Raw genomic sequence first — 22837 nt, forward strand, 5'->3', positions numbered from 1 at the left:
CATTTGCCGCCACAGCCAAACTTGGTGGCTCCGAGGCCCAACCCCACCCGAGACCCCGCCCCCAGGCCCCGCCCCGGGTTAGGTTGAGGCCGCCCCGCTCACCCTGCGGCCCGGGGCGCTATTGGGGCGTCGTTCTCGGCGGGGGAGGCTGGGCTCGGGCCGACACTGCTCTCCCTCTAGGGAGACGGGACTGCAGCTCAGGTGCAAAGACTAGGGCGGAGCAGCCAGGACAGGGCCCAGGGGACAGAGCGTGCGGAGGGGGCTGCGACAACGCGGCAGCCCCCGCCCCCAGCGCTGCAAGGCCACCCCGGCCGCTGTCATGGCCGCCGGGCCACGTGACCCGGCTCGGCGCAGGCCCGGTGCCCCGTCGCCCTAGCTCGGTAGCCCGATTCCCCACCTCCGTCCTTTCTCGCCCACCGGCTCGGACACCGCCTTTCTTCTTTTCGGAGGACTGCTGTCCAGGCTCAGAGAAATCCGGTAAGATGTCTAGACGATGGGCGTTTCCCGGGAAGATCCCTGCCCTTGTCGCTTCTCGGGGGGTTCTAAGCAATGGGGTCACCCCCTTTTACACAGTCTCCACAGACTCCCGGGTAGTGGTCCCCAAAAGTCTTATTTGATACCTCGGGACCAAAGAAAGAAAGGAAATCCGTTTTGGCTTCGCGAATCAACAGTATTCACAGTTAGATTCGTGGAATCCCCTTGCCCGCCTCTTCCCTGCCATGGGGGGTTTCTAGCTAAATAGGGGTTTGTTCGGCGGTGGTCGGCCGGCCCCTCGCGGCTGGAGGGTATCGGCTTTCCATAAAAATGCCTGTCGGGGAGAGAGGGGTATCGGCTTTCCATAAAAACGCCTATCGGGAAGAGGGGCGGCTCGGTCTGGCGCCTGCACAGGTCATCGCCTACGGCCCGGAACGGGACTGGACGGGACGGGACGGGCACGGGCACGGGAGGAAAAGGCTGGTGGTAAACAGGAAGTGGACACACTCCGAGCTCGGCGCTCTGCTCAGGTGGGTTCCTCCCGGGACCCTTGTCAGAAGTCGGGCCCCCCTGAGGAAGCGGGTTAGGGGATAGCCTCGATCCGACTGTTGGCTCTAAAGGTACCCTGGCACCTGCGGGTGGGTGTGGCGTCCCTCGACCCCACCTATCGAATTCCTGGGAATCGGGAGTGCCCGGTCTCAGTAAGGGAAAAAGAGGGCAGAGAATGCAATTCAGAGAGACATGAAGAACTTCAGACATTCATCCAGAAAGTGAGAGGCCACCTTAAAAGAGTATTTGTAGACAATTTGGTGCCACAAAGTAAAGGACATTGCGTGCCATTATCTCAAGAAGGCTTGATTTACATGTACGTAGATGCTCTATTTAGGTTATAAAGGAGGTTTTGCATGGATAATGTTCAGAAGGTTTTTTTTTTTTCAAAAGGACTTGCTAAATGTTTTGAGTCATAAGTGAACTTGCTCAGTTCCTCATGGAGAACACAATGCATATTCTATTAAATATGTGGTGCTGTCCAAAACCGGTTTTGACAAGAATAATTAAACAGTGTAAGGGAGGTGCTAGAAGTAGGTATTTTCATATCCTGTGCTTCTCAAAAGTGTAGTTTAGGGACCAGCAACATCAGCATCTCAGGTCCTATCCCAGACTTTTGAATTAGAACCTGCATTTTAACAAGATACCCCTCTGATTTTTATGTACATTAAGGTTTAAACATTACTGCTTTGCTATTTTAACATTGTATTTATTGTGGGCAGATGTCCCAATGGTATTTTTTTTAAAGGCCTAATCTAAACATAGACTGCTGTAAATAGACAAAACTAGATTGACTTCTTTCTGGCAATGAAGCATTTTATATATGTATGTTTTAAATATTTTTTATGTAAAAATATACTGCCATAAAATTTTAATTGCAAAATCATTATTTTTATACTGTCTACATTGTTTATTTAACTTTTATACATTTCTTTTTGTTTATAGGAAACATCTGGAAAAAATGACACATTGGTTTCACAGGAACCCATTAAAAGCCACAGCTCCTGTTTCTTTTAACTACTATGGCATAGTCACTAGTCCTGCTGCATCAAAAATTTGCAGGTACGTTTTAGTCGATCTCAACAAGTAGTGATGGAGCCACCCTTGGATACAAGATACTTATTTAGGTCCCATGGGCAGTACAGAAGCATATAACACACTCTCCCTAACCTAAGACTCCTTACAAACATATAAATGACATGAAAATTGAGATCATAGATTACTTAAACTTTGGCAGTCAGCAGGCTCGACTCCTTAATTTTAGACCAGTGAGCCCCAGAGAGGCTAACACAGTCACAATAAAAGTGTTATGTATTATAATAGTACAAGAGACTCTACCAAGTTGTATTTGGGTGTCGTTAATGGGTTAGATAGTAAATTTATTGAGTTCTGACCCTGCAACCTGAATACTATCAGAGTGTTCATATAGGAGAAAGGAGTTTAAATAAATTGTATAGCTTAGATGAGGTGTTGGCAAACTATGTTCAGCAGACTGGGCCCATTGCTTTTTTGTTTGCATTCCAGAGGACATCTTTAATGTCCTACGTAGTCTTTTTTTTCTTTTTATTTAACTTATTGCCGTGACATTAGTTAATAAAATTATATAGGTTTCAGGTGTATAATTCTATAATACATCATCTGTATATTGTATTGCTTTCCATTTTGGTCAGCTGTATATAATTGTTAATCTATATTTTCTTGGAATAAGCTTTCTTAGAGCTATAATCAATGAAATGAATAAACACTCCATCTAGACCATTTGAGATTAAGTCTGTGCTTTCTACCAAAACAGCCCTTCTCAATCTTAAAGTAGTTGAAATGTTACTCTTCTTTTACTCAAAAACAAAGAATTTTGAGGATGTGCTTTGTCCTAGGTACCTACTAAATTCTGGGTATACAGTTTCTACTCTTTAGATGCTTACATTTTAAATTTAATCTTTTCTTAGTCATTGACACATAAGTGTCTTCAGTTGTTGTCAGTGTGATGTCATTCCTGGAACCCTCCCTAAGCAAGTTGCCTTTTGAAACAAGATGTGGCACTGGAACAGGACCGAGTGAGAGCTGATGGTGTAGATCTAAGATTGGATATAAAGTTGTGCGAATAGAGGAGACTTTTACATGGTATTACATACTTTCCATAGATTAGTTTTTCTATAACTTGCTTACCTTTATTGTCTCTTGTTTCACCTAAGTGACTTGAGATCGTCCAGAGCACAGCTTCTTGAATTGTTCACTGATTTGAGCTGTAATCCAGAAATGATGAAGAATGCAGCAGATTCATATTTTTCACTTTTACAAGGTTAGTTATTTGTATGAACTTCGGAGTTCTTAAAAAACAGCTATGTAGAATTTCACATTTAATTCTTAGACTTTTGCCTTGGCAGGATGGCTCGGTTGGTTTGAGCATCATCCCAAGGTAGAGAGGTTGCTGGTTCCATCCCTGGTCAGGGCACATACAGGAACAGATCTGTGTTCACCCCTCTCTTCTCTGCCCTTCCTCTCTCACTTAAAATCGATATAAATAAATAAACAATTCTTAGACTTTTCAAATCAGAATATAGTCTTTTATGATTGAGCTTTAGAAATGGGAAAATGTAAGGGTGGTGTGTGGCTTTTTCAACATTCTGAAAATTAAATGTTTACGTATTTCATGTTATGTGACCTCAGGAGAAGGTATGAGATAAAGAAAGGGGGAGGGGGTCAGAGGTTTCATTCAAATACCTGGAAAAGTCATTATCTGAACATTTTTCTAAGTAGAATTCTTGATACCACTTCTAAAACTGAAATGTTTTGTACCTTTTCATAGGTTTCATAAATTCACTGGACGAATCTAGCCAAGAAAGTAAGTTACGATATGTTCAAAATTTCAAGTGGACCGATACGTTGCAAGGACAGGTTCCAAGGTAAGCAGTGCTAACGGTACTAAATTGAAGCCATTTTGTAACTATTTAACCAATGGTTAACTCAGCTCCTATATATGAAGAAATAAAATAGAACTCTGATGAGCATTTTCTCCTTTCAGGAAATTAATCTTAAAAATTTTACCTACACTCCTAATATAGTCTGTTAAGTGAAAATATCATGTCTCTCCAGGACCAAATCTGTTTCTCAGATAATTAGTACAAATAGTAGCTAGAATTGAACAGCCTTGACTTGTAATAACACACACAGAGTGGGTTGGGAATTTGGCCCCCAGTTCTAGCTTTCAGTCTTTGCCAACATTCACATAGAGCAGGATTTTGTTTCTCGTCCTACTTTTGTTTTCTGATGGATAATTCATGTGTCTGGTCATTCTCTTTCTCTGTCTCTTTCTCCCCAGTTCTTCCCCAGCTCCATATGCTTTTGACCTACAATATTTGTTTCTTTCTCATTTCTCTTCACTATTTCTATTTTTAAAAACTTCCTCTCAGAGCTTTATTGTCACTCACTTGAAACTAATTAGAAGAGATCTAATTATAAGGGGAAGCAGATCATAATGGTGCTACATTTTTATTTAACTACTTTTTTTTTACACGTCATTGGGCTATTTATTATAAATGGTTGTATATTTTTATCTCAGTTTGATTTGTCTAAAATCAGATGGGAAGGAAAGGGAGATTCCTGGAAGACCGGGGCAGGCATTAGAGCGGCAGGAGTGTGGGCCTGGGGCTCACACATGACTACATATAATTTCAGGGTTTCTAGTGTGTGAACATCTGCTTCCACTGTATGTTGGGGTCACAGATAGAGGGTCTTTATGAGAGACAGAATAGGAAAATTCACGTTAAGTGACTAATTTAATGCCAGGCACGTAATAGACTTTCAGTTGATGTTAGTTTCCTTCCTTCCTTTGGAATATTGTGTGTAGAAGTCATAAATTGATTATGAAGTTGAGGACTATGGACCCTTTCTTCATTTTAATATTCTGAGATACTCAGATTTTCCAAGTCCTGATTTTCTTGTTTTTCTTTATGTGACTCCTTTGTACTTTCTCTAAAATTCAGGAGTATTTTTATTTAAAAAGATTAAAAAAAAATACTGAAACCACTATAATTATTGCATTAGAAAACTTGGACAGGTTGGCCCTGGCTTGTTGGCTCAGTGGTAGAGTGTTGGCCCAGCATATGGGAGTCCTGGGTTCGATTCCCAGTCATAGTACACAGGAGACGTGACCATCTGCTTCTCCACCTTTCCCCACCCTCCTTCCTCTCCCACAGCCATAGCTCAAATGAGCAAGTTGGCCCTGGGTGCTGAGGATGGCTCCATGGCCTCGCCTCAGAAGCTAAAATAGCTCTATTGCTGAGCAACCAAGCAGTGTCCCCAGATGGACAGAATATCAGCCTCACACAGGGGTTGATGGGTGGATCCCTGTCAGGGCACATGCAGGAGTCTGTCTGTCTGCCTCCCTGCCTCTCACTTGATTAAAAAAAACAAAAAAATTTGGCAGATTCTAAGGTATTTTGTATTATATACATTTGGCACTTTTTCCATGCCAATTGTTGATTCTTGTAACAACGTTTCTCAGCATAGTTTTATGAGACAGTACAAAATTATGTGACAAACGCCTTAAATAAGAATACTGAATATTCAGTACATCTGAGATTTTTAAGTTACTTTGTCCTTGATTGCTACTTATATGCAATAGAAAATGTACTGAGTATAGAATGAATATGTCTTTTCTGAAGTGTTTTTTCAACTGTATGTATGCTACTTAGATGTGTGGGACAATAAAAGTGGAATGTTTGGGGGTGAGGCAGATTGAAATAAATGAAGGGAAAAAGGGAATTGTTCATGAAACTGTAAATCAGCAAAACTGTCTCATTATTTAAAAGTAAAGTTACAAATTGGAGATGCTTAAGATCACCAGAAGTAATTCATTTGCAAGGCCTCAACAGTAAAAAGAATAAGCTATTAAACTATGCATTAAATCTTTTTTTCAGCAGGGTAACACTATTTTAAGAAGTTTGTTCATAACTATCATATTTTTGTATGTTATGACATTAAAAAGTATAGTTTGTAAGTTATTTTTGAATTAGCGTGTTTTATAACATCTTTTCTCTTTATTTTGAAAAGTTTTCATGTCTCCACTCCTTTTAAGATGTAGGCAGCAAAGTAGAATTATGATTCTAGTTTCTTCCTGTTGGGTAACTTTTCTTTATATTAATATTATGTGTGTAAAATAAGGATATTTGGTTTTCTTCCTCATTTGAGATTAATGAGATAATGTATAAGGGAGTTTTCAGGGTCTTAGCGAAAGTATAGTGATTAAAAATTAGTATCTTATTTGCTTGGTAAGATTTTGGCACCTTTGTGTCATAATTAGTAACAGAATATGAAGGGAACAAGATATAAAATATACCTGATATAACTAATACCTTTTGCTTTGTAGTGTGCTGATTCTCCTCAGCTTCTCTCCAGCGTGGCTCTTGCCCTCTGTTCCTCGATTGCTTTTTACAAACCATCTGCTCCAATAAAGCTGGTTGGGTTTCTGCTGTCCGAAAAATCTTGACACTTTCTTGTGCCTTAATAGCATTGTTCCCGCACCCGGGATGCCCTTCTGCTGCCCTCTGAACCATCTTCCAAGGCACAAGTCAGATTCTGTGGATACCATTGAGCCTTCTTCAGTTAGTCTAGCCTGAAACCATCTCTCCTCTGCTTCCTTTTTCTTAAAATGTGGTATATGACCCACCAGCTTCACAATTAACTGGGTACTTATTAAAAATGCAGATTCTGAGCCCTTTCCAGACTTTCTGACTCTCTGGGGTTAAGTCCAAGAAATCTGTGTTGTTAAAGCTACTCAGTGTATAGTAACCTTTGGGAACAACTACTGGTTTCATGTTACTGGGCCATTGTGTTGAGTCATTCATTGTTAATTATGTGTCTTATCTCCCCATCTGTGTTAAACACAATGACTGTTTTCTTCATTTTTCGGTTAGCTATAATTCTCTGTAATTTTTAGTTGGATGTACAGTAGGCACTATGGAGAGTTGTCTTAGTGATTCACAGAACTTAATGATCCTGTTTATAATTCCAGTGCCCAGCAGGATGCTGTTTTTGAACTAATTTCCATGGGATTTAATATAGCTTTATGGTATACCAAATATGCTTCAAGACTGGCTGGAAAAGAAAAGTAAGTTAAAAGGAGACGGTTTATGTACATGTTTTATTTTTCCCCAAGATAAAGAGTTTTGTCTCAGCTATTGATAAAAAGTACCACTCTGATAAATGAAAGGTTGTCTCGTAATGTTAGTTTTTAAGTAACAGAATTATGGGGCCCAGTGTCAAAAGGGGGGAAAATACTAATGTTGTCATGAGGAAGGTCTTTCTAAATAAAACCCTAAACCAAGAAAAGAAAAAGGTTGAATATTTGACCGTGTTAAAGTACCAAAAACAGAATTTTTACAATAACAAATGGGTCAAAAAAGTGCATTGCATATTACAAACAATTAATGTATACTCTTACAAATCAACAAGGAAGAGACTGATGAGTCAAGTGAAAGTAAGCAAAGGACATAAACAGAAAAAGAAATACTAAGGCTTATAAGTGTGCAGAAGATGTTTTGAAGGATTTAAGAACTGTGAAATAAAATGAGATACAGTTTTTAAAATAGTAAAAGTCGATACTAGCAGTACAAAATCCATTATCAGCTCTGGTGCATCCAAACATGGCAACAATATGCAGCCATTTAAAATGAAGTAGATGGAGGAGACTTGAGTTGGTGAACATACCATACCGTATAAAGAGGCTGTCTTATAGACTTATACACCTGAAACCTATATAATTTTATTAACCAATGTCCCCCCAATAAATTTAATGAAAAAGTAAAAATGAAGGTGAATTTTATTATATATGCGGATGTAAAATCTCTAAAGTAATTTAAGTGATTAAAACAAGAGCAGAGGAGTGAATATTATGTTTGTGTGTTTTCCAAGTGTGTGCATGCATTCAGTGTAATAGTTATTCCTGTGTATGCACAGAAGCTTATCAGGAAAGAAGAACAAGAAGCCTTTGTTCAGACCTCCAGACGGGTCTCTTTTTTCATTTGTAGTCTCGTCTGGATATTTTTCCTGGGCATTTGTTAAATATCAAATTAGATTTTCTAAAAGGAGGAAAACTAGTGGTGAGAAACACCAAAGACAAATTTGGTTTTAAGCTAATGTATTAGATGTGGGTTTGAATACTAGAAATGGGCTTATCCCCTCTAAGTAATATAACCACTGTCTTGAAGCATCACAGAAGAGGAAGCAAAGGACGTCCACCGAAGCCTAAAAATTGCAGCGGGGATTTTTAAGCATTTAAAGGTAAAATAATACTAAAATATATTTCTAATGCCTTAATTTTTGAATAACTTTTTTAAATTTATTTTTTGGCAGGGAAGGTGGGAAGAAGACATTATATTGTTATATAAAAAGTGCTAGCATGGGCCCTAGTTAGCTCAGTCATTTAGCATCGTCCCAAAACACCAAGGTTGAGGGTTCGTTCCATCCCTGGTCAGGGCACCCACGGATAGCGACCATGAATGCACAACTAAGTGGTCCAACAAGTGAATGCTTCTCTCCCTCTCTCCCTCCCTTCTTGTCTCTGTCTCTCTAAAAGCAATCAATTAAAAAAAAAGTGTAGCAAAAAGTACTAGTATGTGTTCTGGTTGGTTTCCTTATGTGAAGTACCTTGTTGATGAGTGCAGCCAATTATAGACTAGTGAATGTCCATTTTAGAGAATATTTTTCTGTCTCCTGAAAAGGTAGAAAGCAAAGCATGGAACCTGCTGGCTACACTCATCTTTGCTGTCTACATCAGAGGCAGCGAGCAGCCCTGGCTCTGCAGCATTGAGCTGCTCTGTGTTTCCCTGTGTCTCGGAGAACAGCAAAGGGGCAACCAGTACACAACTCTTAAATTAAACTGAAGATATGCAGAGAATCAGGGGAAGGATTAATATATTTCCAGCCAGAATTGCCTGTACCTCATTCTAATTAAACCACTATTTCCTGGAGACCCATATTGGGTTTTCTTTTTTTTTTTTTTTTTTTTTTTTTTAGATATTTTTTTATTTTTTATTTATTCATTTTTTTAGAGAGGAGAGGGAGAGACAGAGAGAGAGAAGGGGGGAGGAGCTGGAAGCATCAACTCCCATATGTGCCTTGACCAGGCAAGCCCAGGGTTTCAAACCAGCGACCTCAGCATTTCCAGGTCAACGCTTTATCCACTGCACCACCACAGGTCAGGCCCATATTGGGTTTTCTTATGCAAAGATGCCTTTATAGTGATTGAAAAGCTGTGATCCTGAGTTAGTTATAGAATTGTAGTTATTGACCAGGGCCGCCTGCCATGCAAGAGAGAACAACTTTGGTTACTGTTTCAGTCAAAAATTTTCAAAGTTGAAAATATGACTTGACTAACCAATCTATTAAGACCCAAATTTTACCTTTGAATTTATCTTTACAAAAGCTTATAAAAAGCTTTGAAAGTTTTGTTACACAGAAGCCTTTAATTCTCTGTAAGCTTAATATTGGTTTTTTACACAGTTTCTGTTAGTAACCTAAATTTCTGACAAATCCCCAAACCAATATCAGCTTCCCTTTTCTTCATCTCTCACAAGTGGGTTAAAATAAATGTGGTTTCTTTTTTCTTTTCTCTTGCAGGAAAGTGAAATCCCAAAGCTTATCACACCTGCAGAGAAGGGGAGAGATTTAGAAGCACGGCTCCTAGAAGCTTATATTGTCCAGTGTCAGGCTGAAGCCCAAGAAGGTATCCTAAATATTGTAAGATTTTTTTTTTCTTTTTTGAAGAATGTCTGTGTCGGCATTAAAAAGAAAGTCTGTTGTTTTTTAATCAGAATTAGCTGGAATTGAGTTTCAGGTTTCAAAAAGTTTATAGTGAGGAATAATTTTACTCTTAACATTTGCCTTCATTTTTAGTTGGCAGGAAAGGACCTCACAATTTCATGGCCCTTTTTAAGAGGATTTTGATTTCATGCTTGTTTCTGGCAGCAGAAAATTCAATCTTCAGCTCATCTCGGCCTCTTCCACCTTGCTCAGTCCTTTTCTTCTTTGACTGTTTGGGTTGCCTTGAAATTGTCACCTGTCGGCAGGAAATAAATGCAGACATAGGTGAAAACAGTAAATGAACTGTGGAGGCTTTTGTTTTGCTATGTGTCTGATTCCAGCACCCTGACATATCTGTTTCCTCTCACACCATGCTATTCTCTAGTAGTAATTTTCTGAGATCAGCTGGTAATTGGCTAGTGATTTATATAAAGAAATGGTATCGGCTCTGACAGGTTGGCTCAGCGGTAGAGCGTCGGCCTGGCGTGCAGGGGACCCGGGTTCGATTCCCGGCCAGGGCACATAGGAGAAGCGCCCATTTGCTTCTCCACCCCCCCCCCCCCCTTCCTCTCTGTCTCTCTCTTCCCCTCCCACAGCCAAGGCTCCATTGGAGCAAAGATGGCCCGGGCGCTGGGGATGGCTCCTTGGCCTCTGCCCCAAGCACTAGAGTGGCTCTGGTCCCGGCAGAGCGATGCCCCGGAGGGGCAGAGCATCGTCCCCTGGTGGGCAGAGCGTCGCCCCCTGGTGGGCGTGCCGGGTGGATCCCGGTCGGGCACATGCGGGAGTCTGTCTGACTGTCTCTCCCCGTTTCCAGATTCAGAAAAATACAAAAAAAAAAAAAAGAAAGAAAGAAAAAAAAAGAAATGGTATCAGAACCAACCAGCTTAGTGTTTCCTGTTTATGTTTGCATTTTCTGTGGCTTACTTTTCATGTTAAAACTTTTAACAAACTATTAAAACCCCAAATAGATTGTCGGACTCTTTGCTGTTAGAATTGAACTCAGAGTGAATACAAATGAACTTAGTTGTATATTCCTCATATTGTATGTTGTTTGCAGTAACAATTGCTCGAGCAATTGAGCTAAAACACGCTCCTGGACTGATCGCTGCGCTGGCCTATGAGACAGCCAATTTCTACCAAAAAGCTGGTAAGTTTATAATCCTGTTGGAAGTTTTAGTCTAGATTTTCAGGTTAACCTCTTGGCTAAATAGGGACCAGTCACATCAGAAAGATTCTCAGATTTTTCATTATTTGCGAAAGTCAAATAATATCTACATTATTTTTATAAATTTTGTTTAAAAGAAAATAAAAGGATTAGAGCTGTTCACAGTTAATCATGCTACATTGCTTCTAATGGAAAGGATGATACTAGACTTTGTAACCAGTTATATCTACTCATTATACAGGTAGTTTGTTTTTGAAAATTTTCTGAGAGTTTCTCTCCTTAGTGAAATATGAAGCTAAAATCCAGAGAAGGAACATAACTGGTCCGTAATTTAACTGTTAGGTAGGAGGCTGGGACTAGAACTGGGTTCAGCTCATTAGGCTACTTTTCATTCACTTATTTAGGAATTATATATATGTTCCTATTTATGGAATGGTTAATATTTTAGTTGCTGGATATACAAAGGTCAGTAGAAAAGACTCTCGGTCTAGGGAAGGAGACAAACACATGATTATAGCCTGAAATAAGATGTTACAGTAGCAAAATGAAAACTTAAGGATCTGGGCATGCTAGAGAAAGCTTCCTACCTCAAGTGGTGTTTCAGCCTTATTCTGAAATATAAATAGAAGCTCAGTTTGCCAGGAAGTTTAGAGGATGGGGAGAGGAGAACGCTCTGTCGTGTGTACAGAGATGAAAAGGACCATAGCTCCTTGTGGGACCTTCAAGCGGACGCTCTTGGCTAAAACACAGGATGAGTGCTGGGAGGAAACGTTGGGAAAGGATGCACGTGTGAGATCATGAGTTGGTTCGGAAGCCTGAGAAGTTTGGCCTTAATCAGTAGATGATACAGGGAACCCATTCAAAGATACCAAGTGAATCTGACTTGATTTAATTTGACTTTAAAAAAGGTCCCTGTGGTTGTAAGATGAGAAGTAGGTATGCTAGGTGAAGCACTGGTGGGCTGACTACTTAGCATTTAGGAAGGAATGGTGCCTGTCTAAGGAGAAAACAACGAAAGCTTTGACAAAGACAGCAAAGTTGGAAACGGGGAGGAAGAAGTAGACTTGAGAGCTGTTTGGCCGGGCATGTGAGAGTGTGTGTTTCCTGCAAGGATCAGTGATGGGAGATAAATGAGAATTAAGAGAGGGTCCTGCATGTTTCTCACATGGCCAACTAGACTACTCTTTGCATTGCTATATAAACTTGAAAAAAATAGGCAACATAATAGTATAATTCATGTTTACCTTGAAATTCTTAGTTATAGCTAGTTTTATCATTATGTTAAGCCTAAGTTACATTAACCATCAAAAATCAAATAAGGGCCATGGTATTAAACCAATCTTACTATGTAGTGAAAATATAGTTATTAGAAAAATAAATCACTAAAAAAAGCAAGGTTTTTTTTTAAAAAGTGTAAATGCTTGAGTTTTAGACTTGAATGGCATTTGCTTTAGCACCTGAACACATGAACTAAAAGTCTTCTAGTGAATCAGGGTGAAATGATACTTTGCTTCTTAAAATGTAACTTTAGATCATACTTTATCCAGTTTGGAGCCTGCATATTCTGCTAAATGGAGGAAATACCTTCTCTTGAAAATGTGCTTCTACACAGCTTATGTGAGTATTTACAACCTGCGACAGTGAAAAATGAGTGTTTAGCCCTGTGAATGCCAGCTAAGTCAGACTCCAGACCCTTAATTCTCATTCTACAAATAACGGACAGCACTCAGTAAATGTTTGCAGGCGGTCGGGGCAGCCAGCCATTGTGAACGCCAGTGGGTGGAAAGAGATGGAGAATTTAGAACTGGGTTCTAGCCATGGAGTTACGGTTTCATTGAAACCCACTCTTAAACTGGAACCTTCTGCATGCATAATGAGAAATGTCTCATTTCATCCTATACATTGAGAAAGAAAGACATGTACTAATTCTAATCCTAAGGTACACCATGTTATAGATCCACCTGCGTTAGTGAAGAACCAATAATAAGCTCTCTTTTGGAAGTTACATTTTGTCTCTTATACCCACCAAAAAAAATTGTATATTTTTTTGGTTAGACTATCATATGAGAGAGAATTAAAAACCTTTTTCAGATCTAAGTAGATCTTTTCATGTCCTATGCCTTATAATCTCTTTTCAGGGATAGACCACGTGTGCTGTCCTTACATTGATGTAGACGTTTAAAGAGTGAACATGTCCGACTTCATGCTGATACCTTTCTCTTTAAACCTGTTTAATCCTAACTGCAGTCCTCCCTCTCCATCAGCACATGATTTCCCTCCTTTACCCACAATGCCCTAATTTTGGGAACAGGCTCAGCAAATGCGTTTCGCTGTCAGCCCGTGGTCGAAAGGCTAACTTCACTCAAAGGCTTGATGTAATTGCATCAATAAAGAGATGGGAGAAGGTTTATTCAAGTAAATACATGTAAGGGATTGCATTGATACTTTAACAATGGACAAAGGCAGTGATTTATCCCATGTGTATATGAAACTGGTCATGGGGAGCATCCTTTGTGGAGAGAATGAGTAAACATTTGTGTGTCTTTTGTCAGGCTTACTGTTACCATGGGCAGACCTTGTTGGCCAGTGATAAGTGTGGTGACGCAATCCGGTCTCTCCAAGAAGCAGAAAAATGTAAGTATTCCTGCCAAAATATTGCCTCCCTTTTTTAAAAAAAATGTTTTATCACAAAGGAGAGAGGCAGTTAAAAGAGATTTTGGCTGAGTTTATGAAAGGCAGTGGGAATGAGGGATGTAATTGGAAGAAATAAAAAATGTTTCAGAAACCCAGAATCCGTAGAGAGGAGTCCCTCTCCCCTTGCACTGTTGTTGGCATCACTCTCATACTAAGTAAAGAGCAGTAACATTGCTTACCATCTGTGATTTAAAACCTTTTTAGTATCAATAATCAATAATGAGTTACAGTCAAATGACTTAATGTCCCTCTCGCATGCAGTTTATGCAAAGGCAGAAGCATTATGCAAAGAATATGGAGAAACCAAAGGACCTGGACCCACAGTCAAGCCTTCTGGACACTTGTTCTTTAGGAAACTTGGAAGTCTTGTGAAGAATACCCTAGAAAAATGTCAGAGAGAAAATGGGTTTATGTGAGTACAGCTTAGTGTTATTTTAGTAATAGTAATAATAGTATATTGGTTGACTCTTGAAAGACACAGGTTTGAACAGCTTAGGTCCACTTGTATGCAAGGTTTTTTTGGTTAATACCTCTAACTTTTCAATCCGTGGTTTGTGATTCCCAGATGAGGAGGGCAGACTGTATGCATGGATCTATTTTCAAAGATTTTATATCTAATTGCAGTTAAGATTAGCATTAATCCTCTCTTTAAATTGGCAATGATGTTCACCTATGTTGGACTTGACTTATTCTGCTCCTGATCTATAAAAGCAGATTTTAAAATTTAAATTGTTCATTTATTGCACCTTATACTGGTCTTTGTCTTTGCCTCCCTGCTGTTCCTTCTCCATCCATTCTGTGTGTCCTCACAGCTCCCTGTATGTTCACCTCTCTGCTGTCTGCCACCTGGAAACTGTGAAATTAAGTATTCATTATTAAATCAGCATTGTTCAAACTGTACCTATCTATGTTGGTTGGTAGGTGCAATTTTTTTTTAAAGATTTTTAAAGTTCCTATTTTAAAATTACAAAATAATCAGAAGTAGGAAAATAAGTGCTCAATATGGAAAAACTACAGAGTGAGGCGCAGAGAAGATAAAACCACACCCCTTCATTGAGTGCCTTACATCAGACGTCGCGCGTCTCTTCATTCAGAGAGGTGTCTCTTTTTGGCCCTCAGTCACATTGCATCCTCTTTCACATAGGTGGTATTTGTTTTTCATGGAGTTTGTTTCCATCAGGTTTCTTTTTATGATTCTAAATAAAGCTCCAATAGCAAATATGTGAACAAAAAAGACAACTTTTCAACAGCAGGCTGCAAAGTTCACCCCAATTTTCCCCCTGCTTTTATCCCTTCCACTCTTCCTCTTATATCCTGTGTCTGGTCATGCTAAGTGCTTTCACTCCCTGAGTATAACTTCTGTCCCTTCCTCTGGGAAGCAACCCTGAGCCCAGGCCTGGGTTCACTGCCCCTGTGTGCTCCCACGGCACTGCATCATCATTGACAAGATTTCCTGTCTCACTCATGCACTTACCACTTATCGGTAAGCTGCACGAGACAAGAAAATCTGTCTTCTTTATCATTAAATTGTCTTTTTCTTGCATACGGCCTTACATGTAATAGAGACGCAAATAGTTAATGAATGAATGAATAAATGGCTGTTTAAATGGCTTTTTGCAGTTACTTTCAGAAAATTCCAACAGAAGCTCCACAACTGGAACTCAAAGCCAATTACGGTCTTGTAGAGCCTGTACCTTTCGAATTTCCACCGACAAGTGCGCACTGGACCCCAGAGACGCTGGCTGCGTTCGATCTCACCAAGAGGCCCAAGGAGGACACTGTATGAGATTGGGTTTTTCTGTTCATTCACAAAAGTGTAAAAAGAATTCAGAGTCAGCATGCTGATATTTTTCTCTCTATAAGTAGATATGTATGAATTAGCCGACTGCAGCAGTAAAATCTATGGTAGACCTATTGGCCTTTGTTGTCTCCTGATTTTCTGCCTTGTTTTCAGCATATGGTCTTGCCTTTTTTTCCAAGTTTTTAGAGCCTCCCTTAAGAAAAGTGTGGGAGAGCAGGTCTAAGAAGGATGGCTCATCTGTGCTAATATTGCTGTAGCAATAGTCTGTTCTTGATTTAGCTAGTGCAAGGTAACTGAGAATTTGACCTAATTTCACCATTTCAGTGAAATCATTTAGGGGGTAAAATATGCTTTTATTCATGTATATCTAAGTACCTTGCTGTACTAATGGTAGATTAAGTGGAAATGTTGAGACTTGACCTCCCAAGAGAGGGAGAGATTTGTGAAAAAAGGGAGAGGGAATTAATCCTTCCTTTTTTTTTTTTTTTTTTTTTTTCTGAAGCTGTAAACGGGGAGAGACATTCAGACTCCTGCATGCGCCCGACTGGGATCCACCCGGCACGCCCACCAGGGGGCGATGCTCTGCCCACCAGGGGGCAATGCTCTGCCCCTCCGGGGGGTCGCTCTGCTGCAACCAGAGCCACTCTAGCGCCTGGGGCAGAGGCCAAGGAGCCATCCCCAGCGCCCGGGCCATCTTTGCTCCAGTGGAGCCTTGGCTGCGGGAGGGGAAGAGAGAGACAGAGAGGAAGGAGGGGGGTGGGGGTGGAGAAGCAAATGGGCGCTTCTCCTTATGTGCCCTGGCCAGGAATCGAACCCGGGTCCCCCGCACGCCAGGCCGATGCTCTACCGCTGAGCCAACTGGTCAGGGCCCACTCAGTTTCTTCTTTGGCAGAAAGAAGAGATGAATATTAGCTTGAGTTTTGCCTACCCATTGGTTTTCATCCTCACCGATATGGTGCCTTCCAATTATGTCTTGAATTGATAGGTAGCCTTTAGAACAGTTTTATTCAACTCAATGTTGTATCATTTCATGTAGTATCTTTTAAAAATCAGAAGTAGAAGATGTCTAGTGTTTGTTTTCCAAGTCTTAGTGTATATTCTTACATCCGATTTTTCTTTCTCCCCAGACCAAACTGAAACCAGAAGAAGTGGTGAAGCCTGTCAAAGAACCAGATGTCAAACCTCTCAAGGACACCGGGTGCTCCATCTCCTAAAGTCCATCAGTACTGTGCACTTGGACTCTCTGCTAGTGGATAAGATAACATGGACCTTCAGTTCATAGTTCTTGAAATGATTTCTCTGAATCCTGTAGAATAATTTAGTACATTCAGAGAGAATCTGCCTTCAGTTTAGTTGTTCTAGATCGTTGATAGACTGGTGAAGTTTCAAGCTTTGTTTCTACACGCCTTTTAACCAGGACAACATGCGAATGTTTTATTTTGCCTCTGAAGAATGTATTTGAGGGTTGGGTTCCTCCTACCCCCTGAACTCTAGGTAATAATATTAAGTTACAGGTTAATATATTATAAGCTAAAATCATGTGGTTTTAGATATGTTTTTCTGTCCTCACAAAAAATCCTATTTTCATTTATTTGATACCAGAAACACATAACAGTAGCACAGAATTATATTGAGTTATCTTTTCTGATGGAAAAGGGTCACTTATAAAGATCAGAAAATTTTTATACCCAGTCCCTCTATACATTTGAATCGATAATTTACTCAATAATCAGTGTTTATGAGTTTGTTGAGACTTTTTGAGAATTTACTTCTATTCTGGTAGCCCTTCACTTTGTTTTAGTCTCATTAAACACAATGGTGTTTACAAGCTCCTTTCTAATGGATTTTTCACTTAGAGGACAGAACTTTGTAACAGCTTGTGATGTTTCTATGTGAGGGGAGCCAGAATGAAAGGCTTTAGAAGAAGTCACATGTTGCATGATGTAAAGAAAATCTGTAAACCTAGAGGAGATGGTTGTCCTGGATCACATTGGCAACTCTGTACTTGGTTAAAGAAGAGTAAAATCCTTTTGTTACCTGCTTTCAGTGTACATTGTTTTTATATGGTTTTCTAATACAGGTCAGAATTGTATTGCTTTAGGCCAGAGGCCATAGCAAGAACTCAATAGGACAAACAGAGACAGTATGATCTTCAAAATAGCTTGTAATGTTTAAAACAGCTCAGTGTATATGTACACAGACTTGGGATATAGTGGACGTGGATGCGTACATGATGCGTTAGCAAAAGCCACCCTTCATTAGGTTTATCTTCTCTCACTTATTTTCCTGGGGCATTAGCTACTTTTCCTGTTATAAATGGATTGGTTCACTTAATGGAAATAATAATAGTGTATGTTGAGAGCTTCCTGTGAGCTGAGGCACTTGCATAGATAAACCCTTGAATCCACGCAGCAACCCCAAGAAATAAGTGAAACCTGCATAGAATGTTCAAACAGGAATGAACATTTTATTATGAAGAATAAATAGATTATCCCTTTCTGAATCAGTATTTTTTTCAAGTAAAGGACTTCTTAAATCATAATTCACACTCTTGAAAAAAGTTACATAGAATTTTTTTTTTACTACATGGAAATGGCTACCAGAAATAATAACGTGGAAATACTCCTTGCTATAAAACATTAATATTTAAAGCTGCCATCTCCAGAATACATGGAGTGATAACAGACACTTAATTTTATCTTCTTGTGTACAGAAAAAATATTTTAATTCAATTTTACTGCATTTTGATGACAAAATCCTTCCTGTTTGCTGATATGTGCTGTTAACGGAACACAAGTGGCACTTGATACCAACTTCTCACTTGTGGCTTGTGGGATCTGTTTATCTCGGGGCTCGTGCTTATCAACTGACCTCCTAAACTTTTTTTTTTTTTCTGTATTTTTCTGAAGCCGGAAACGGGGAGAGACAGTCAGACAGACTCCCGCATGCGCCCGACCGGGATCCACCCGGGACGCCCACCAGGGGGCGACGCTCTGCCCCTCCGGGGCGTTGCTCTGTTGCGACCAGAGCCACTCTAGCGCCTGGGGCAGAGGCCAAGGAGCCATCCCCAGCGCCCAGGCCATCTTTGCTCCAGTGGAGCCTCGGCTGCGGGAGGGGAAGAGAGAGACAGAGAGGAAGGAGAGGGGGAAGGGTGGAGAAGCAGATGGGCGCTTCTCCTGTGTGCCCTGGCCGGGAATCGAACCCGGGACTTCTGCATGCCAGGCCAACGCTCTACCACTGCTAAACTTTTATATTGACACTGTTGTGGACCTTACTACCACAGTGGAATGAAAACATGTCACACGCTTGCTGCTTTTGCAAAATGCACTAAATAATGATGTTAATTTGTAATTGGTAACTTTGACATAAGCAGGTATTTCTATCAACTCAGCAAAGGGGGCGTCTTGGGACTAAAACATCCTGTTATTTATCATATTCTTTGAAATAGTGTTGGAAATTTTGGGAAGCTGAGAAATGTACAGAAGTGGCATGAAGGTTATAGAGAGGTAGCAATTTGCTATTACAAACATTTCATACTTCATTTAAAGCAGGTGACAGCTAACATTCTGTGCAAAGTGATGTTTGTATAATGAATTATCTTTTTATTTATGAAAATAAAAGTAATGGCCCTGGCCGGTTGGCTCAGCGGTAGAGCGTCGGCCTGGTGTGCGGGGGACCCGGGTTCGATTCCCGGCCAGGGCACATAGAAGCGCCCATTTGCTTCTCCACCACCCCCTTCCTCTCTGTCTCTCTTTTCCCCTCCCACAGCCAAGGCTCCATTGGACCAAAGATGGCCCGGGCGCTGGGGATGGCTCCTTGGCCTCTGCCCCAGGTGCTAGAGTGGCTCTGGTCGCGGCAGAGCAACACCCCGGAGGGGCAGAGCATCACCCCCTGGTGGGCAGAGCATTGGCCCCTGGTGGGCGTGCCGGGTGGATCCCTGTCGGGCGCATGCGGGAGTCTGTCTGACTGTCTCTCCCCGTTTCCAGCTTCAGAAAAATACAAAAAAAAATACAAAAAAAAAAAATAAAAGTAACTACTTACAGTTTCATTGGAATTTTTATTTGCTTTTCTGTAAATAATTTTACAGTTTTTTAATCCAGTAAGAGTTAATACAATGCAAACATAACTTTTCACAGTAATATTTTTAAATGACAACATTTTTATCAGTTGTTTTATGCTCCATGAGTTTATTAAATCTTCAACATGCCTTGACCTATTTGGTTTCTTTTTATTGGTACTTACCACCTCTTAATCTCAAAGTAGGATTTCGATTGGCCTGTACATATCTTATTCCTAGTATTTACCGAGTGTGGTAAGTATTATGAACTCTGTTTAGCTAGCTACAGAGCTCATTATCGTGTACAATACTCTAGATAACTTTGTGCTTTGGAAACTTGAGAGGCATTTTTTTTTTTTTTTTTTTTTTTTTTTTTTTTCATTTTTCTGAAGCTGGAAACGGGGAGAGACAGTCAGACAGACTCCCGCATGCGCCCGACCGGGATCCACCCGGCACGCCCACCATGGGGCGACGCTCTGCCCACCAGGGGGCGATGCTCTGCCCATCCTGGGCGTCGCCATATTGCGACCAGAGCCACTCTAGCACCTGGGGCAGAGGCCACAGAGCCATCCCCAGGGCCCGGGCCATCTTTGCTCCAATGGAGCCTTGGCTGCGGGAGGGGAAGAGAGAGACAGAGAGGAAAGTGCGGCGGAGAGGTGGAGAAGCAAATGGGCGCTTCTCCTGTGTGCCCTGGCCGGGAATCGAACCCGGGTCCTCCGCACGCTAGGCCGACGCTCTACCGCTGAGCCAACCGGCCAGGGCTTCTTTTTTTTTTTTTATTAGAGAGAGGAAGGGAGAAAGAGACATTGATTTGCTGTTCTACTTAATCTGTGCACCCATTGGTTGACTTGTATTTGCCTGACTGGGGATCAACACCACAACCGTGACAGATCAGGACAACACTCCATCCAACTGAGCTATCTGTGCAGGGCAAGGTGGCATTCCCAATGCTACATACACATACTGAGAAATAAAACCTTACTCAGAAATACTTCCTTATTCTGCAGAACAATCACTCACGCTTTAGAAACAACATATTTCTTTCTCCAATGTGTGCGTGAAAGCAAGCTGCAAAGTCATTGTTAGTGAATATTGCTCTATGGGACTTCAGGTGTCCCAGAGCTGCTTTCCTGCATTGACCAGAGGCCTGAGCTCAGACCACCTGGGTAAGTGCTGAAGGTGGAAGCAGGGTGGACCCACAGGCAGTGGCCCAGGTGAACAGTGCTGATTAGCTCTAAAGGTTTGTTTTGTAGGTTTGTTTTGTTTTGTTTTATTTATTCATTTTAGAGAGCAGAGGGAGAGACAGAGAGTGAGAAAGGGGGGAGGAGCTGGAAGCATCAACTCCCATATGTGCCCTGACCAAGCTAGCCCAGGGTTTCGAACCAGCGACCTCAGCATTTCCAGGTCAACGCTTTATCCACTGCGCCACCACAGGTCAGGCTCTAAAGTCAGTTTTTTGCTGCATATTAACCTGTTTTGTGCTTGCAGCATTTTTTGATTAATGGAAACTGAAGGAACTCGAGGGGAATTGAGGTATAACCCTCCTGAAATTAAATGCCAATATCCAGAACTAGTATGTTACTAGTTACAGATTACAACCCTGTGTTTCAGTGAAAGAGTTCATTTAAATGAAGTGAATCGTGTGTTAAGTGTAATGGGAAGTATATGAAAAGAGCATTTTAACACGAGGAAATAAAATTACAGGTCTGCCCTTCTTGTTTTTCTAATCTACTATACAGTTCCTTCTCACCCACCCATTAAAATGAACTAAATACATGTATGATTCATTTGTTAAATACCTAGTTCCAGCTGTGCCTTAGGTAGTGTCCGGGAGGAGATAACAGCAAGGCGCCCGCAAGTAAAGCCCCTCCCGTTCTGGCCGAGGGCGGGTCGGGACAGGCGAGGAAGGGGAGAGGGACACAAACAAGCGGAATATCGCGTGTGTTCCGTGATGACGAGCCGCAAGGAGGAAAAGCAAACCGAGGGGGTAAGATGTTCAGTGATGGGGGAGGGGTCACGGGAATGGGAAATCGTCTTCAAAGCGGAGCTCACAACAGATCATTTGAGTGAAAGTTGAAAGAAGGAAGGGAATGACGTCTGAGGGGAGAAAGACCAGTCCAGATAAGAGCCAGCAGCACAGACATCCCTGCCCGGAGAGCCCGTGGCTGGCGGGATGGGAGTGAGGGGTGAGTCGAGAAAGGTGAGGTCAGGGAAGTGTTAGGGGCCAGATCTACAGCGTGTGGGCCATTGCAGGGACTTAGGCTCTTACTCTGCGTAAGGTGAGAACCGATAGGAACGTTCTAAGTTGTGACGTGATCCGCCTTAAGATTTAACAACCCCGGGTGCTTTCGAGGATAAGCCTTGGGGAGGGGGGGGTTCAGTTAGGCTCCTGCAGTAGTCATCTAGGTGAGAGACAGTGGCTTAGACCAGGTAGGTAGCGTAGGAGTGCTGGTATTAGGATTCCAAAAAGATCCAAGAGAATTTCCTAGTGGATCTCATGTGAGGTGTGATGGAAAGGGAATAATCAAGAATAACTCCAATGGTTTACTGACGGAAAACAGGCAAGGAGTCGATGTGCGTGTTTATGTGGCGGGGGAGTGCAGGAAGGAGAAGGGGCGCTGATTTTGAGCAAAGACAGCCATGTTAGGATTGACGTGTCTATTAGACATCCAAGAAGAGGTACTGAGTAGACTGTAGAATCTGTGAATCTGAGATGCAGGGGGAAGTCTGACCTGATAGAAGTTTGTGTTGTACATGGTGTGTAAACCCATGGTGCCAAATCAGATCACCAAGATAGTAGATTAAAAAAAAAACACAGAAGAGATCCAATTACTGACTCCTGAGGCACTCTAATACTGAAAGGTCAGGGGAGATGTTACAGTCCGCTAGTTATATACTTAGGAACAAGTCTTGATAAACTGAATTTGGGATTTTTAACAACGAAGAATAGAGATGCTCATAAGAACTAAAGCACGTTGTAGGAAATATTTGATCCTTTGAAAGATCACTTAAAGACATCCATATATAAGGTACTTGGTGTGAAGTTGGCAATGCTCCCAAAGTTTTTGTTAATGAAAATAAATAGATTCCACACTGTTCCATATACAGTCCCTTCTATGTCACAGGTACTGTGATTACAGATGACTTTTGCATAGCAAGTCCTAACATGCCCACTAGGTGGCAGAAAACATCCACTAAATCAGCGGTTCTCAACCTGTGGGTCGCGACCCCGGCGGGGGTCGAACGACCAAAACACAGGGGTCGCCTAAGGCCATCGGAAATTGTATTGTATAAT

General features: G+C 41.3%; 1 protein-coding gene across 5 annotated transcripts; it reads left to right on the top strand.

The window, feature by feature from the left end:
• The first annotated feature begins 36 nt into the window (after nucleotides 1–36).
• BROX (BRO1 domain and CAAX motif containing) lies at nucleotides 37–17982 on the top strand. 5 transcript variants are annotated; one of them, XM_066380738.1, is made up of 14 exons: nucleotides 37–477; nucleotides 860–1004; nucleotides 1969–2085; nucleotides 3216–3322; nucleotides 3830–3926; nucleotides 7037–7132; nucleotides 8232–8304; nucleotides 9643–9748; nucleotides 10883–10972; nucleotides 12522–12607; nucleotides 13543–13624; nucleotides 13946–14096; nucleotides 15305–15464; nucleotides 16613–17982. In XM_066380738.1, exons 3-14 carry the CDS (start codon nucleotides 1985–1987, stop codon nucleotides 16697–16699), a joined length of 1236 nt encoding a protein of 411 aa, XP_066236835.1. In that variant the 5' UTR covers nucleotides 37–477; nucleotides 860–1004; nucleotides 1969–1984; the 3' UTR covers nucleotides 16700–17982. The 5 variants fall into 5 exon arrangements, with proteins under 5 accessions (XP_066236835.1, XP_066236865.1, XP_066236846.1 ...); XM_066380768.1 differs by having other exon boundaries at nucleotides 340–477; nucleotides 889–1094; XM_066380749.1 differs by having other exon boundaries at nucleotides 340–477; nucleotides 889–1004.
• Nucleotides 17983–22837: the final 4855 nt, after the last annotated feature.

Source organism: Saccopteryx leptura, chromosome 1 (assembly GCF_036850995.1).
Source record: "Saccopteryx leptura isolate mSacLep1 chromosome 1, mSacLep1_pri_phased_curated, whole genome shotgun sequence".
NCBI classification, from domain to species: domain Eukaryota; kingdom Metazoa; phylum Chordata; class Mammalia; order Chiroptera; family Emballonuridae; genus Saccopteryx; species Saccopteryx leptura.